Source organism: Echiichthys vipera (genome assembly GCF_963691815.1).
Source record: "Echiichthys vipera genome assembly, chromosome: 2".
In the NCBI taxonomy this organism is placed as follows: Eukaryota; Metazoa; Chordata; class Actinopteri; order Perciformes; family Trachinidae; genus Echiichthys; species Echiichthys vipera.
In genome coordinates, this window is record NC_139827.1 from 30,883,924 (window position 1) to 30,902,462 (window position 18,539).

At 33.4% G+C, this 18,539-nt stretch overlaps 1 protein-coding gene across 1 annotated transcript in view; it reads right to left on the bottom strand.

Annotated features, from left to right (window-relative positions):
• Nucleotides 1–18,539, bottom strand: part of LOC310954284 (sodium/potassium/calcium exchanger 3-like) — a gene marked incomplete at both ends in the record, with an annotated part of 76,757 nt that overhangs the window by 55,825 nt on the left and 2,393 nt on the right. Inside the window, one exon of the mRNA XM_083923686.1 lies at nucleotides 4,905–5,033. Within this exon, the coding sequence (XP_083779812.1) occupies nucleotides 4,905–5,033 (129 nt within the window). The remainder of the gene's footprint in view (nucleotides 1–4,904; nucleotides 5,034–18,539) is intronic.

Here is an 18,539-nt window from a genome sequence, read left to right on the forward strand (position 1 = left end):
CTTGTAATTTTGTCTCACACATAATGTGTATATGCATGGCCACGTGTTAAAAAGTGCATTTGGTCAGCTTTAGTGCAGATGAAAACTACGGTATACCTAATCTCCCCACTGCTAAGACATCTTCAGAAGTAATGGATTTTTCTTATTACCTACCATAAATGTAAAAGTACAATGTGGCCATGATAAAAGGAAGGTCAAGAGCAGACGGAAAGAACTCTTTTTGTGCAAGATTGCTTCTATTCACCACCCCAACTACACACACTGACAAGGCGACATGCACACACACACACACACACACACACACACACACACACACACACACACACACACACACACACACACACACACACACACACATAACCACACATACAGTATGGGAACTCACCACCCCTTTTCTAGCCAGGAAACTCTGACATTTTAACCAATTTGTAAACCTCAAGGGGGCAGAGGCTGAGAAAATAATGACTAAAAGTTATTAAGATCTAAGCATTCTCAACTCCGCTGCCTGTGCTTCCCCTCTTCTTTCCCTCTTCTTCCCTTGGCGGAGAAATGATGGAGTGATAGAGATGGGGCGGAGGGACTAAACAAGACTCTGAAATCCGTAGAAGCGACGGGGCCCTCACAATTAAAATCAGGGAGGGAGTCGTAATGACGGGTATGATGGCTTGGTTCATGTGTAGCTGGGAGGGGGGCATTAGCATATGAGGGCCTTTCTGACTGTGTCTCTCCCTCATCTTTCCAGCACTTGATCAGCAGGCCTCTAATTTCAGGCAACAATCAGTGAGTGCCTCTGCCGCGCTGCATCCTCGCAGAACACAGAGCTCATGTTGGGATACTTCCTCATCAGGCAGGCTTGTGCTCTACTCTGTAGCTGGCAAGCTGTGGAAGTACACCATAAACTATAAAATACATATATCCAAACATAATCACACGCAGAATTGGATCACACAAAGAACTATTCGAAGTTGATTAGAGCCGGTAGTGTGGACAGTCAGATGGCCATTCCAACACTTTGGCCCAGACTGAAATATCTAAAAAAAAGTGTGCCATGAAATTTGGTATAGGCATTGGTTCGTAGAGGATGAATCCTACTGACTCTGGGGATCCCATGACTTTTCCTCCTGCGCTACTATAGGGTTGACATGTTTGGCTTTTAGTGTTCGACTTTCCTCCGTGGTGGAGCTGTCCACGAGACAGAACAGCAGAGGTTCACCAAGATCCACAGGATGACCTCCGCTGTTGGGGGCATGAAGTATCGCAGCTGATGGCCCCTTCCCAACTGACTACCCCCCTACTTCTGTAAGCCGTGCGCGGACCACACCCATTATAGGAGTCTGACTTTTTGATCTCAACGACACACCTGTAAAGTTTGGTGACTGACTAAAGTTTGGTGTATCTTGCACAAGTGTGACGCTATCGCAGTGAAACAAATCTGACAGTAGACATACAGTATAAATGCCTTGCAAAATACTCAAAACAGTAAACGTCTCCAGGACAGAACACGCACACTCACACACACACACACACACACACACACACACACACCCACGCACACACACACACACACACACACACACACACACACACACACACTGCTTTTAAACATTAGGGCACACTTCTTCCTGCATTAGCACTGTATGGAGAAGACCTTTAGACAGCTGGTTGAGCAAAACAAATAATTTCAACTTGGGGCTTTATCTATCATTTACTATCTCTCACATTTTAGACTTTTTTAATACATTGTATTTAGGGATGTCCGATAATATCGGCCCACCGATATTATCGGCCGATATTGAGTTAAAAAATGTAATATCGGGAATTATCGGTATCGGGTTTTTACAACCGATGTTAGCTCTGTAGGCTTCAGCATTTCCGAGTCTACATGAATGCAACATGGGACGTTTACAGGCGCGTGCTTGATGACGTATAACAACAACAACACGCTAGACTCGTAGGTTGCTAACCGTGGCTAACAAGCTTGCTCGCCCGGTGCATGAGATGTCCGTGGTTTGGAAGTATTTCCAAGTGTCACCTACTAACAGTGAATTTGCGATTTGCAATGACTGCAAGGCGTTAGTTATGAGAGGAGGAAACAAGGCGTTTTCCTTTAATACATCAAATTTGATCACCCACCTCAAGAAGATTCATGCAGAGTTATACGCTACATCTGTGCAGCAAAGTGATGAAAAGAAGCAACAGCCGACACCAAGAAACAAACTTTTTCTATCGTTCAAGATGCAGGATTCACCAAACTTGTGGAGTTCCTCGAGCCACGTTATGTCTGTATAACGCCCAGTCGCAAGTATTTCTCAGACCAGTGCTGAACCCGAATTGAACAGCATTGTTTACAGTCACGTCGAGAAGCTAATTTCTGGTGCTGTATCCATTAGATCCAATACAGGTTAGCCTGTTGAGCTTGGCTGCTAATTTATTGATTGTATTGTTTGCCAAGTTACGGCCGGTTACTCAGTCTGGAAAAAGAGAACTAAGTTTGTTTACTACTCTGGACTGAAGCTATGCATCTTCCTTGTTTTGATAATGTCTGTAGTTTTGTTTGAGGCAAAATATTCTTGGTAAAAACACAATCAAATAAATGAATGGCACTTTTTTCAATAACTTATTTTGTACAGACTGTGTTTACATTTGAAAAGCCATGTTGCATTTATGTATGCATCCAGTGGGGCATCACAATAAAATTAGGCAGAATGTGTTAATTCCATAATAGGTGATATGTTATGAATTTTGGTGTAAATGGCTGCATATATCGGTATCGAGTGATATCGGTATCAGAAATTAAGGGTTGGACAATATCGGAATGTCGGATATCGGCAGAAAAGCCAATATTGAGCATCCCTAATTGTTTTAAAAAAAAACTTTCAGGGTTTTTTTCTGCATTTTGAATTTGGAGGCAACCGCCTCGCTCAAATTGTCTGTCGCTGCGCTGGAACCTTGATTGAATATCAATGCAGTTCTAGGGAAGCTCATGTTTTCAACTCAGTTCAACTCGAGCGCAGCAGATTTCAGCTCCGGGCCGAAAAAAGATGTTGATGCGCTGCTTGTGTTCCTGCAGGGCTCAGAAGGGCTCTGCTCCGTTCAAGCGAGCTAAGCATGAACGCGCCCCACCTGTGCAGAGCGATGTGGTGGTTTTATTTGCTGCTTGGCGACAGGAGGACTCCAGTACTTTTGAAACAGGTGAGGTGAATTATTTTGCATAAAAAGACAAAGTGTCATACAAAAACCAATGTTTCACCCATATTTTATGCTTCGCAGACCTCATAATGTCTCGGCAAATGAAACTGTACAAAAGTGAAGCCAAAATATCCTGGATACGGTTGCTGTCATGTTGTAATTTTGCAACCAGAGTCTGCGCGGTAGTGATCTGGTACTGACACTTATCAGAAACATTAACAATCTAACAAATATCCAGGTAATAAAAGCTAGCAAAAATGACAGAACTCATCTTCAGGAAAAACTTATTTGAGGTATACTTTAACCTTTTAGTTTGGCCCATGTCCCATCCGCTAACTTGGATTTATGACCTATACTACAGCCACCAGGGGGTGATCCAGATGTTTTGGCTCCACTTTTGGGGAGCTGTCATGTCGTCCATCTTCATATACAGTCTATGGTTGCAGCTCTAAACATAGCCTACGAGGTGCACCTGCTCCCACTTCACAGCCCATGCGTACTGCTTCAACGTACCTCTCGTCACACATGCGCCACTTTTGAAAACACACAGATTCTTTCTCTCTGAGGTCGAATGAAGAATGACTCACTGACTCCCCACAATGGTACATTTGATGTGGCTCATACCAGGGACAGGAGCAGAAATGGCCGCAGCGGGCAAGTCTTCCAGAAAACAGAGGCTGTTTTAGCAAAAACCTTGCAGTCAAGAGGACGGCAGGGGCTGAAGCCACCAGGGTATGTGCTTTAAATTTAGCCTGAGAGGAGGAAAGGGCAGCTACTGTATAATAAGCAGGACAAGAGAATAAGTTGAACTTTGACCTTGTATTCCTTTATAGATGACAGTGGCAACCTTGGACGCAGGAGAGAAAGGAGATTGATGATGGCCATTTTGCCTAATGAGCTCACCAGAGAACTGGCCCCTCCCTATGAGGGGAGGCCAATCGTCTCCCACTCAAGGTAAAAAGTCAAATGTCAGTGTGATCTGCAGTGAAGTAACCTCTACCTTGTACATATTAACTATAACAGGAACATCACATTTGTTCCCATCTCCTACTTCCATCTAAAAATTGCTACAGATATGGGTGATGGTGAGAGTCCATGCATGCCTAAGGACTGATCCAATGAGAAACAGTCTGGATTGTATGACAAAACGCGCTTTTATATGACGTAAAAGCATTTCATTTCAACTTTGCGAATAAGAAGCCCCACAAAATGCCTTCAGCATTCTCGAATGCAATCCTTGAGTGCCTCAAACAGAAGTTGCTGGTTGATGATAAGATAAAAGGTCGCCATGGAAACAGGGATTTTTTTTCTGACATGTGGCCACCGTGGGGAAAAACGTGAGGGAAACAGAGGACAGGAATGGGACGGATGAAAAAGAGTTGGTGCGAGACGGAGAGGAAATCGAGGTGGAGAAAGTGAGAATGAAATCTGCAGGATCCTAAAAGAAATGTGACGGAGACCGAATGTGAAAACCGCTGAGGCAGCCAGAATGTCACCGCCTGCTGTAGCCTGCGCTCAAGGGAAATCATCTGACCTCACAATCTGGGTTACCCCACATCAGGGAGAGAAAAAAGGGGGGACCAGAAAGACATGGGGTGATCCTTTGTTTCACTCCTTTTTTCCAGCTCCCTCTCTTTGTTCTGTGCAGAGGGAAGGAAAGAGGGAGGGGGAGATCACTCGAGTGTCCTCTTTCTTTCATCCTGTCTCCGTCTTACCTGGAGCAGTGCAGTTCTTTGATCCTTCACTCTCCAGTTCCTCCAGGCTGCCGTTGTCCGTTTCCTGCAGTAGCCTCCTGCCTCCCCATCTCTCCTGGCCGTCACTGCTGTGGCTGGAGACATGGAAACCTGGGGGATGTTTGTCACAGCAAAAAGTCTACGTTCAAAATAGGTTCAAGGACTTTCGGTGAAGTTACATCATCTAGATGGGCCTTTTCAAACACAAAACCGGTGTCTGAAACTAGGCCAAACAACCATTTGAGTAATACGAGCATACAAGAAATCGCAAAAATTATCATTTTTATCAGAAACTGTAGGTGCGATAATAACAATGTTACAAGTTCATTGTACGTCATAAGATTTAGAAAAGAGTAGACTTTAGAACACTATCAGCAGCAATATCTGAGTCTGGGCAGAGATTATTGGAAGGGTACATAAATCTTCTATTTGTGCAAGACACAGTGTTATCCAGTGCAAAGTTATACACTGCACCTATTATACTAAGGCTCCACTGGCGAAGATCTATCATGGTCTGACTCCTACTTGTGACAAGTGTAAGCAATCTCGCAAAAACTTAATTCATACACTCTGGCATTGTCCATCTTCAATACCCTGTCAGATGTCAATGTCAAGGCAATGTCGCCTCACGGCAAGAGGGTTGCTGGTTCAAATCCCAGCAGGGGCCCTTCTGTGTGGAGTTTGCATGTTCTCCCTGTGTGTGGGTTCTCTCTGGGTACTCCAGTTTCCTCCCACAGTCCAAAGACATGCATGTGTTAGGTTAATTGATTACTCTAAAAAATTGCCCGTAGGTGTGAATGGTTGTCTGTCTCTATGTGCCCTGTGATAGACTGGTGTCCTGTCCAGGGCGGACCCCGCCTCACACCCGATGTCAGTTGGTATTGGCTCCAGCCCCCCGCGACCCCGACAGGGACAAGCGGCTGAAGATGGATGGATGGATGGAAATCAACACCACCACCCTGTCATGCCCGCTGGATTAGAGGCACCCTTTATTTTCTTCAATTGGAGAAAATCAGGCTGTCTTTATCTAGCTGCTCCAGTAAATTTGTGAAATTATGGGGCCAATTCCTACAATTTGTTAAAATGACAGCTCTTCCACTCGCCCCTGACTGACACGACGGAAGCAACTTAGAGGGGTAGATATGTTATTTCTGCTGTGTTGAGGGTCACATGCCGCTACTCAGATTTAGGATGTCTGTTACTATCTCAATTGCAGTTTATTAATACATGGCTGATGTGCCGGTGTTTTTCTTTCTTTCTTTTTTTTAATGTCTATTTCTTTCCTAGTCCTATTTTTTATTTATGTATTTTTTTAATGACGGTTCTAGTTTTGTGAGTTGTTCGGGTCCGCAGCAATACTTCAACTACCATCCTTTTTTTCTGTTCTTTGTTTTTTTCCATAAGAAAAAATTACCACTTTGCTCTCTGTAAATGTTTGAATACAATTGTACTCATTTGCAAAACCCAATAAAAAGAGATTGAAAAAAAAGATCACTATCAGCAGCTCCTGAGTGTTTACACTCTAATGGTAAATGTAAGCACAGATTATGAGGGATTCTTCTGCCCCAGAGTCACTGAAGTAAATATTGTGCCCAACCAGGGTCATAGTAAAGTCACATTACAGGTTCCGTACAGTAGTTCAATTTTGACAAAATTATAAAGTAGCCTGGCTTTAGTTGGCAAAGCTCTATATTTGCAGGACTGCAAAGAATGACTGTTTTTGTTGTCGATTATTCTGCTTATCCACTGGATTTTGGAAGAGGTGGTTGGCACTGTCGCCTCACAGCAAGAGGGTTCCTGGTTTTCGAATCCTGGGGCCCTTCTGTATGTTCTCCCTGTGTCTGTGTGGATTCTCTCTGGGTTCTCCCACAGTCCAAAGACATGCAGGTGTTAGGTTCATTGATGACTCTAAATTGCCCGTAGGTGTGAATGGTTGTCTGTTTCGGTTTGTCTTTATGTGCCCGATGCCCAATGTCAGCTGGGCTCGGCTCCAGCCCCCCCGCAACCCTGATAGGGACAAACGGTTAAAGATGGATGGATGGTTTCACATCATCCCAGATTTCTCCGTTCCACAGGGATTATAGCCACGGAGGGAAGCCAAACAACATTTACCTGCCCACACTGCCATGACAGAGAGCTGGTTTAAAATCAGTAAAGTATCCCTTTAATTGTTTTGCTATAAAATGTTAGCAAATGGTAAAATATGTCTATCTCTGCTTTTCAGACTCCAAGGTGATCAAAATGCATGTGTTGTCATCCCCAACCCAAAGATATTCAGTTTACGATAACAGAAGACTGAGAAAACAAGCACATACTGACATCTGAGAAGCTGAAACTAAGGAATGTTTGGCATTTTAATTTGAAAAATGACCGTAAAAAGAAAAAGTTGCAAACGAATTTTGATCGATTGATTCATTTTTAATTTGAACAACTACTTGATTAATCAACTAATTGCTGTAGCTCAAACATTACACATTTCTTTCACGTCAATCTTTGGCCTGTGAGCAAGCAGTCAGTGCCAACTTTTTGTATACTAGGACCCACAAACTTCTCAAAGAAAGACACATATTAACACATACTGTATATATCCGGGCTGCAGCTAATGATTATTTTCATTATCAATAAATCTGCTAATTTTATGAATACCTGAGTAATCGTTTAGTTGATGAAATCACAATTCCTCAGACCCCAATGTGATGTCTTAAAATGTCTGATCCCAATGATATTAACCCCAATAGACAGAATGATACCAGAGAATGGTTGGCCGAATAAATGTTCTGTCGATCAACTGATTGATTCATTGATTCAGATCTAGTGTATTTAAGCACATTTATTATATTATCAGCTACTTTTACTGTCCTGAGTTGGGCCTTTTCTTAGTTTAGTGTTGCAGGGATGTTAGCGATGGGAAAGTGTGTGTCAAGCTATATGTTTTATTTTTAATGTGCAGGGTTGTTGACTTCTCTGTCACATTAAAGTTTGATCCTTTATGTAACAAAAGTAGGGTAGTGAACAGCTGGAAGAGTGGAGCCCCCCCCCCCCCCAATTCATACATTGAAGTGGAATTTTCTGATTTTCCAAAACAAAATCCACTTGGGGTGTGGAGCAACAGTGCAGCTCACAAAGTGGGGCTCCCACTGTGGCTACATCTGCACATTCTTCAAGAAAGCAGCAACACCAATGAATTAATTTCATACTTCAGAGAGCCCAGCAGGAGCACTCTGCCCTTTCCACCCTGCCAACCACAAGTCTGGCCGAAGAGAGGGATTCAAAGAGAATTAAAAAGCCCAGCTATTCAATAGTCCAAGGGGCATGGCTGAACTTCCCACCTGGCCTCACCTTCCCTACACCACACACAGCAGCTACACCTCCAGCTACAGCAGCAGTGAGGTTTGCCTGCCAGCGGTGTACTGTTCACTCCCTCCTTCTATCTTTTGCTATCATGGAGAGAAGAAGAGGAGTGTGGAAATGATTAATGCACCACTGCAAGGAGGCGTTGAGTGCTTCCAGCTCCGCAACATCAAGCTCAATTTAGCAGAGCTTCATTAAGCGCATCATAAATAATCAACTTTAATTGATATTCCAGCAAGCTGATTAAGACTTAACAAGAATACAAAGGGGACAGGGGAAATGCATTAAACATCCCATTGTCATCCCTTGTTCAACTCTAATTTCAAGCACATGCGGAGATCAGCACTGTTGCATTCCCATGTATCCAGGATACGCAGTGGGGAGGAAAGATGAAAAAAACGAATCCCACTCATGATGCAGAAATCATGAGTGTATGAATATTCATGCAGGCCTTCTGTCCATAGAAAGTGATAAATACATTTCAGCTGACGCTGACTCAGTAATCAAGTGGAGTGTTGGGGGCACAGGCAAAGATGGATGACAAGAGAAAGAGAGGAACATGTAGACATCAAGTGGTACAGATGTTAGGAAGCGCAGTCCCTATTTCTTATCAGGGTTTATCTGATTGCATTTAGATTCTTTGGCAATTCTAACAGGGCTGCCCACTCTCATTGGTTGTTTTAGTCTTAGTCGACGAAGATTTCTTTAGTCGATTAAATATTTTTTATATGTTTTTTCCTGTTAAATGACTTAATTCCAAGAAACTTATGAGCACATCTCTGGCAAACACAAGATTGTGGTACTTTTGCATAGTTCTTTATGGAGAAAGTCGTTAAACAGATCTGTCAATCAAATCAACTCATCAGTTAAGCTAGAGACCATCTTGTGATGGGATCACACCATCAACACCAAATCCGACCAGGGGCGTCAAGTGGTGGGGCATGGCGCCTTGTCTACTCTCTGACCCAATGCTTCAACTCCAACCTGGCTAGGACCTAAGCCATCTTACAACTCTGCCTTTGTTTCGATCTGAACAACACACCTGTGACATTTTGTGACTGTACTTGCAAGGTTAAGGGACCAGGGCTGTAAAGTGTTTGTGTGGGCGGCCCTTCCCTTCTTACGGCCTCCTCGCTTGGATCACTCCCATTTTCGAACATTAATCTCAACTACTCATCTGTAAATATTTGTGAGTGTATTTTGCACAGTTGCGACGCTATCTCAGTGAAAAAGATCTGTCCAGAGCGACCATCTAAGGCTACGTTCACACTGCAGGTCTTAATGAACAATTCCAATTTATTGCTGAAATCCGATTTTTTGTTTGTCTGTTCCCATTACGTCCTTAAATGTGGCCTGTCTACGGATTGCTGTGCGAACAGCTCACACTCCTGAAGTGACCCACATGCTCAGTTGATCATTGATGACATCACGCCACAAAAGTAGTTATGGAAGCGAACATGGCAACGGCGACCGATATTGTAGGACAGCCAGTAAATTTTTGAGCAGGTGATATCCCAAAGGAGGAAGAGAAAAAAGAAAATTCATATTTAATGATGGCTCTATGCGGAGCAATAGCAGCAATATCCGCACAGAGGAGTATTTGGATGTGGCGTCGGAGACAGGAGTGGTGAAATCAGGATGTGGCAGGTTACACCGAGCAGTATTTCTACCACTTTTTTTTTTTAAATCAACTTTATTTGTCATTTATTTACAAACAGTGCAGCGCGGGTCATAATGACTTAAACATCTCATTAAATGCGACCTGGCCGTTCAGATTACTGTCCAAAAAAATCCAGTGTATCGGATTCAGTAGCACATTTATAAGTGGCCCGATTCTGATTGGAAAATGTCAGATTCAATGCGACTGGTGCTGTTCACACTGTCAAAAGCAAATTAGATATGGGTCGCTGATGAGCGAAAAAATCTGATTCAGTTCTCTAGTAACTGCAGTGTGAACATATCCACAAACACCTGGCAAAATAGTGAAAACTGATCCGTGGTAGTTCCCACTATAGTTGGAGTCTCCAGGACCACATTTTGCCATGATGATACACAGAGACTTCCACAAGGTGAAAACAATACCAGCCAACAAAATCGTATATGAGTGTTAGTCGACTAAGAATGTACTGAATCGAGGACAGCCCTAAATACTTATCATTTAACGTGCATGTCAGAACAGCATTAAGTGAAGTGGAAAGACACTGTGCAGCCAACTGCAGTAACCTGGAGAGGTGAAGGCATGTAGGCTAAGCCCTACGGCTCGTTGCCCTGATTTCACAGCTCTGCAGCTAAAACACCTGAACATCCAGAAGTCGCCACATCCCTGAGCCAAGAGTAGTTCCCCATAGTTAGAGCTCAGATGGGGCTCAATGACAGCAGCTACACCTTGATGCTTGGACGCCCATAGGAGGATTTTCAGGTCAAACAGGACCAGGGGTGCAGATCTGATTTCTCGATAGGGAATAGTACTGCACAGTGAATCATTTACTGTGCTTACCTTTCTTGTTTATTTTTCCTGAACAGTCAACAGAGTGTCACTGTTTACTGAACTGTTATATTAGTAAATCATCATTTTACTGAACTGTTATATTAGTAAAGCATCATTTAATGATCTATTATATAAGTAAATCATCATTTTACTGAACTGTTATATTAGTGAATCATCATTTTACTGAACTGTTATATTAGTGAATCATCATTTTACTGAACTGTTATATTAGTAAATCATCATTTTAACTGTTATATTAGTAAATCATCATTTTACTGAACTGTTATATTAGTGAATCATCATTTTACTGAACTGTTATATTAGTAAATCATCATTTAATGATCTATTATATTAGTAAATCATCATTTTAACTGTTATATTAGTAAATCATCATTTTAACTGTTATATTAGTAAATCATCATTTTAACTGTTAGATTAGTGAATCATCATTTTATCTGTTATATTAGTAAATCATCATTTTGACTATTATATTAGTAAATCGTCATTTTGACTGTTATATTAGTAAATCATCATTTTAACTGTTGTATTAGTAAATCATCATTTTACAGAACTGTTATATTAGTAAATCATCATTTTAACTGTTATATTAGTAAATCATCAGTTTAACTGTTATATTAGTAAATCATCATTTTAACTGTTATATTAGTAAATCATCATTTTAACTGTTATATTAATAAATCATCATTTACTGAACTGTTACATTAGTAAATCATCATTTTAACTGTTATATTAGTAAATCATCATTTACTGATCTATTATATAAGTAAATCATCATTTTACTGTTATATTAGTAAATCATTATTTTAACTGTTATATTAGTAAATCATCATTTTAACTGTTATATTAGTAAATCATCATTTTAACTGTTATATTAGTAAATCATCATTTACTGAACTGTTATATTAGTAAATCATCAGTTTAACTGTTATATTAGTAAATCATCATTTACTGAACTGTTATATTAGTAAATCATCATTTTAACTGTTATATTAGTAAATCATCATTTTAACTGTTATATTAGTAAATCATCATTTTAACTGTTATATTAGTAAATCATCATTTTAACTGTTATATTAGTAAATCATCATTTTACTGAACTGTTATATTAGTGAATCATCATTTTACTGAACTGTTATATTAGTAAATCATCATTTAATGATCTATTATATTAGTAAATCATCATTTTAACTGTTATATTAGTAAATCATCATTTTAACTGTTATATTAGTAAATCATCATTTTAACTGTTAGATTAGTGAATCATCATTTTATCTGTTATATTAGTAAATCATCATTTTGACTATTATATTAGTAAATCGTCATTTTGACTGTTATATTAGTAAATCATCATTTTAACTGTTGTATTAGTAAATCATCATTTTACAGAACTGTTATATTAGTAAATCATCATTTTAACTGTTATATTAGTAAATCATCAGTTTAACTGTTATATTAGTAAATCATCATTTTAACTGTTATATTAGTAAATCATCATTTTAACTGTTATATTAATAAATCATCATTTACTGAACTGTTACATTAGTAAATCATCATTTTAACTGTTATATTAGTAAATCATCATTTACTGATCTATTATATAAGTAAATCATCATTTTACTGTTATATTAGTAAATCATTATTTTAACTGTTATATTAGTAAATCATCATTTTAACTGTTATATTAGTAAATCATCATTTTAACTGTTATATTAGTAAATCATCATTTACTGAACTGTTATATTAGTAAATCATCAGTTTAACTGTTATATTAGTAAATCATCATTTACTGAACTGTTATATTAGTAAATCATCATTTTAACTGTTATATTAGTAAATCATCATTTTAACTGTTATATTAGTAAATCATCATTTTAACTGTTATATTAGTAAATCATCATTTTAACTGTTATATTAGTAAATCATAGTTTTTAACTGTTATATTAGTAAATCATCATTTTTACTGTTATATTAGTAAATCATCATTTTAACTGTTATATTAGTAAATCATCATTTTACTGAACTGTTATATTAGTAAATCATCATTTTAACTGTTATATTAGTAAATCATCATTTTAACTGTTATATTAGTAAATCATAGTTTTTAACTGTTATATTAGTAAATCATCATTTTAACTGTTATATTAGTAAATCATCATTTTAACTGTTATATTAGTAAATCATTATTTTACTGAACTGTTATATTAGTAAATCATCATTTTTAACTGTTATATTAGTAAATCGTCATTTTGACTGTTATATTAGTAAATCGTCATTTTATCTGTTATATTAGTAAATCATCATTTTAACTGTTATATTAGTAAATCATCTTTTTTTCTGTTATATTAGTAAATCATAGTTTTTAACTGTTATATTAGTAAATCATCATTTTAACTGTTATATTAGTAAATCATCATTTACTGAACTGTTATATAAGTAAATCATCATTTTAACTGTTATATTAGTAAATCATCATTTTACTGAACTGTTATATTAGTAAATCATAATTTTAACTGTTATATTAGTAAATCATCATTTTAACTGTCATATTAGTAAATCATCATTTTACTGAACTGTTATATTAGTAAATCATTAGTTTAACTGTTATATTAGTAAATCATCATTTTATTTGTTATATTACTAAATCATCATTTTAACTGTTATATTAGTAAATCATCATTTTAACTGTTATATTAGTAAATCATCATTTTACTGAACTGTTATATTAGTAAATCCTCATTTTAACTGTTATATTAGTAAATCCTCATTTTAACTGTTATATTAGTAAATCATCATTTAACTGTTATATTAGTAAATCATCATTTTAACTGTTATATTAATAAATCATCATTTACTGAACTGTTATATTAGTAAATCATCATTTTACTGAACTGTTATATTTGTAAATCATCATTTTAACTGTTATATTAGTAAATCATCATTTTAACTGTTATATTAGTAAATCATCATTTTACTGAACTGTTATATAAGTAAATCATCATTTTACTGAACTGTTATATTAGTAAATCATCATTTTAACTGTTATATTAGTAAATCATCATTTACTGAACTGTTATATTAGTAAATCATCATTTTAACTGTTATATTAGTAAATCATCATTTTACTGAACTGTTATATTAGTAAATCCTCATTTTAACTGTTATATTAGTAAATCATCATTTTAACTGTTATATTAGTAAATCATCATTTTACTGAACTGTTATATTAGTAAATCCTCATTTTAACTGTTATATTAGTAAATCCTCATTTTAACTGTTATATTAGTAAATCATCATTTTAACTGTTATATTAGTAAATCATCATTTTAACTGTTATATTAATAAATCATCATTTACTGAACTGTTATATTAGTAAATCATCATTTTAACTGTTATATTAGTAAATCATCATTTTAACTGTTATATTAGTAAATCATTATTTTACTGAACTGTTATATTAGTAAATCATCTTTTTTTCTGTTATATTAATAAATCATCATTTTAACTGTTATATTAGTAAATCATCATTTTAACTGTTATATTAATAAATCATCATTTTAACTGTTATATTAGTAAATCATTATTTTACTGAACTGTTATCTTAGTAAATCATCATTTTAACTGTTATATTAGTAAATCATCATTTTAACTGTTATATTAGTAAATCATCATTTTACTGAACTGTTATATTAGTAAATTATCATTTGAACTGTTATATTAGTAAATCATCATTTTAACTGTTATATTAGTAAATCATAGTTTTTAACTGTTATATTAGTAAATCATCATTTTAACTGTCATATTAGTAAATCATCATTTTACTGAACTGTTATATTAATAAATCATCAGTTTAACTGTTATATTAGTAAATCATCATTTTAACTGTTATATTAGTAAATCATCATTTTACTGAACTGTTATATTAGTAAATCATCATTTTAACTGTTATATTAGTAAATCCTCATTTTAACTGTTATATTAGTAAATCATCATTTTAACTGTTATATTAATAAATCATCATTTACTGAACTGTTATATTAGTAAATCATCATTTTACTGAACTGTTATATTAGTAAATCATCATTTTAACTGTTATATTAGTAAATCATCATTTTAACTGTTATATTAGTAAATCATCATTTTAACTGTTATATTAGTAAATCATCATTTTAACTGTTATATTAGTAAATCCTCATTTTACTGAACTGTTATATTAGTAAATCATCATTTTAACTGTTATATTAGTAAATCATCATTTTAACTGTTATATTAGTAAATCCTCATTTTAACTGTTATATTAGTAAATCCTCATTTTAACTGTTGTATTAGTAAATCATCATTTACTGAACTGTCATATTAGTAAATCCTCATTTTAACTGTTATATTAGTAAATCCTCATTTTAACTGTTGTATTTGTAAATCATAGTTTTTAACTGTTATATTAGTAAATCATCATTTTAACTGTTATATTAGTAAATCATCATTTTAACTGTTATATTAGTAAATCATCATTTTAACTGTTATATTAATAAATCATCATTTTAACTGTTATATTAGTAAATCATTATTTTACTGAACTGTTATATTAGTAAATCATCATTTACTGAACTGTTATATTAGTAAATCATCATTTTAACTGTTATATTAGTAAATCATCATTTTAACTGTTATATTAGTAAATCATCATTTTAACTGTTATATTAGTAAATCATCATTTTAACTGTTATATTAGTAAATCATTATTTTACTGAACTGTTATATTAATAAATCATCATTTTAACTGTTATATTAATAAATCATCATTTTAACGGTTATATTAGTAAATCATCATTTTAACTGTTATATTAGTAAATCATCATTTACTGAACTGTTATATTAGTAAATCATCATTTTAACTGTTATATTAGTAAATCATCATTTTAACTGTTATATTAGTAAATCATCATTTACTGAACTGTTATATTAGTAAATCATCATTTTAACTGTTATATTAGTAAATCATCATTTACTGAACTGTTATATTAGTAAATCATCATTTTAACTGTTATATTAGTAAATCATCATTTACTGAACTGTTATATTAGTAAATCATCATTTACTGAACTGTTATATTAGTAAATCATCATTTTACTGAACTGTTATATTAGTAAATCATCATTTTAACTGTTATATTAGTAAATCATCATTTACTGAACTGTTATATTAGTAAATCATCATTTACTGAACTGTTATATTAGTAAATCATTATTTTACTGAACTGTTATATTAGTAAATCATCATTTTAACTGTTATATTAGTAAATCGTCATTTTGACTGTTATATTAGTAAATCGTCATTTTATCTGTTATATTAGTAAATCATCATTTTAACTGTTATATTAGTAAATCATCTTTTTTTCTGTTATATTAGTAAATCATAGTTTTTAACTGTTATATTAGTAAATCATCATTTTAACTGTTATATTAGTAAATCATCATTTACTGAACTGTTATATAAGTAAATCATCATTTTAACTGTTATATTAGTAAATCATCATTTTACTGAACTGTTATATTAGTAAATCATCATTTACTGAACTGTTATATTAGTAAATCATCATTTTAACTGTTATATTAGTAAATCATCATTTACTGAACTGTTATATTAGTAAATCATCATTTTAACTGTTATATTAGTAAATCATCATTTACTGAACTGTTATATTAGTAAATCATCATTTACTGAACTGTTATATTAGTAAATCATCATTTTACTGAACTGTTATATTAGTAAATCATCATTTTAACTGTTATATTAGTAAATCATCATTTACTGAACTGTTATATTAGTAAATCATCATTTACTGAACTGTTATATTAGTAAATCATTATTTTACTGAACTGTTATATTAGTAAATCATCATTTTAACTGTTATATTAGTAAATCGTCATTTTGACTGTTATATTAGTAAATCGTCATTTTATCTGTTATATTAGTAAATCATCATTTTAACTGTTATATTAGTAAATCATCTTTTTTTCTGTTATATTAGTAAATCATAGTTTTTAACTGTTATATTAGTAAATCATCATTTTAACTGTTATATTAGTAAATCATCATTTACTGAACTGTTATATAAGTAAATCATAATTTTAACTGTTATATTAGTAAATCATCATTTTATTTGTTATATTAGTAAATCATCATTTTAACTGTTATATTAGTAAATCATCATTTTAACTGTTATATTAGTAAATCATCATTTTACTGAACTGTTATATTAGTAAATCCTCATTTTAACTGTTATATTAGTAAATCCTCATTTTAACTGTTATATTAGTAAATCATCATTTAACTGTTATATTAGTAAATCATCATTTTAACTGTTATATTAATAAATCATCATTTACTGAACTGTTATATTAGTAAATCATCATTTTAACTGTTATATTAATAAATCATCATTTTAACTGTTATATTAGTAAATCATTATTTTAACTGTTATATTAATAAATCATCATTTACTGAACTGTTATATTAGTAAATCATCATTTTAACTGTTATATTAGTAAATCATCATTTTACTGAACTGTTATATTAATAAATCATCATTTTAACTGTTATATTAGTAAATCATCATTTACTGAACTGTTATATTAGTAAATCATCATTTTAACTGTTATATTAGTAAATCATCATTTTACTGAACTGTTATATTAGTAAATCCTCATTTTAACTGTTATATTAGTAAATCCTCATTTTAACTGTTATATTAGTAAATCATCATTTTAACTGTTATATTAGTAAATCATCATTTTAACTGTTATATTAATAAATCATCATTTACTGAACTGTTATATTAGTAAATCATCATTTTAACTGTTATATTAGTAAATCATCATTTTAACTGTTATATTAGTAAATCATTATTTTACTGAACTGTTATATTAGTAAATCATCTTTTTTTCTGTTATATTAATAAATCATCATTTTAACTGTTATATTAGTAAATCATCATTTTAACTGTTATATTAATAAATCATCATTTTAACTGTTATATTAGTAAATCATTATTTTACTGAACTGTTATCTTAGTAAATCATCATTTTAACTGTTATATTAGTAAATCATCATTTTAACTGTTATATTAGTAAATCATCATTTTACTGAACTGTTATATTAGTAAATCATCATTTTAACTGTTATATTAGTAAATCATCATTTTAACTGTTATATTAGTAAATCATAGTTTTTAACTGTTATATTAGTAAATCATCATTTTAACTGTCATATTAGTAAATCATCATTTTAACTGTTATATTAGTAAATCATCATTTTACTGAACTGTTATATTAGTAAATCATCAGTTTAACTGTTATATTAGTAAATCATCATTTTAACTGTTATATTAGTAAATCATCATTTTACTGAACTGTTATATTAGTAAATCATCATTTTAACTGTTATATTAGTAAATCCTCATTTTAACTGTTATATTAGTAAATCATCATTTTAACTGTTATATTAATAAATCATCATTTACTGAACTGTTATATTAGTAAATCATCATTTTACTGAACTGTTATATTAGTAAATCATCATTTTAACTGTTATATTAGTAAATCATCATTTTAACTGTTATATTAGTAAATCATCATTTTAACTGTTATATTAGTAAATCATCATTTTAACTGTTATATTAGTAAATCCTCATTTTACTGAACTGTTATATTAGTAAATCATCATTTTAACTGTTATATTAGTAAATCATCATTTTAACT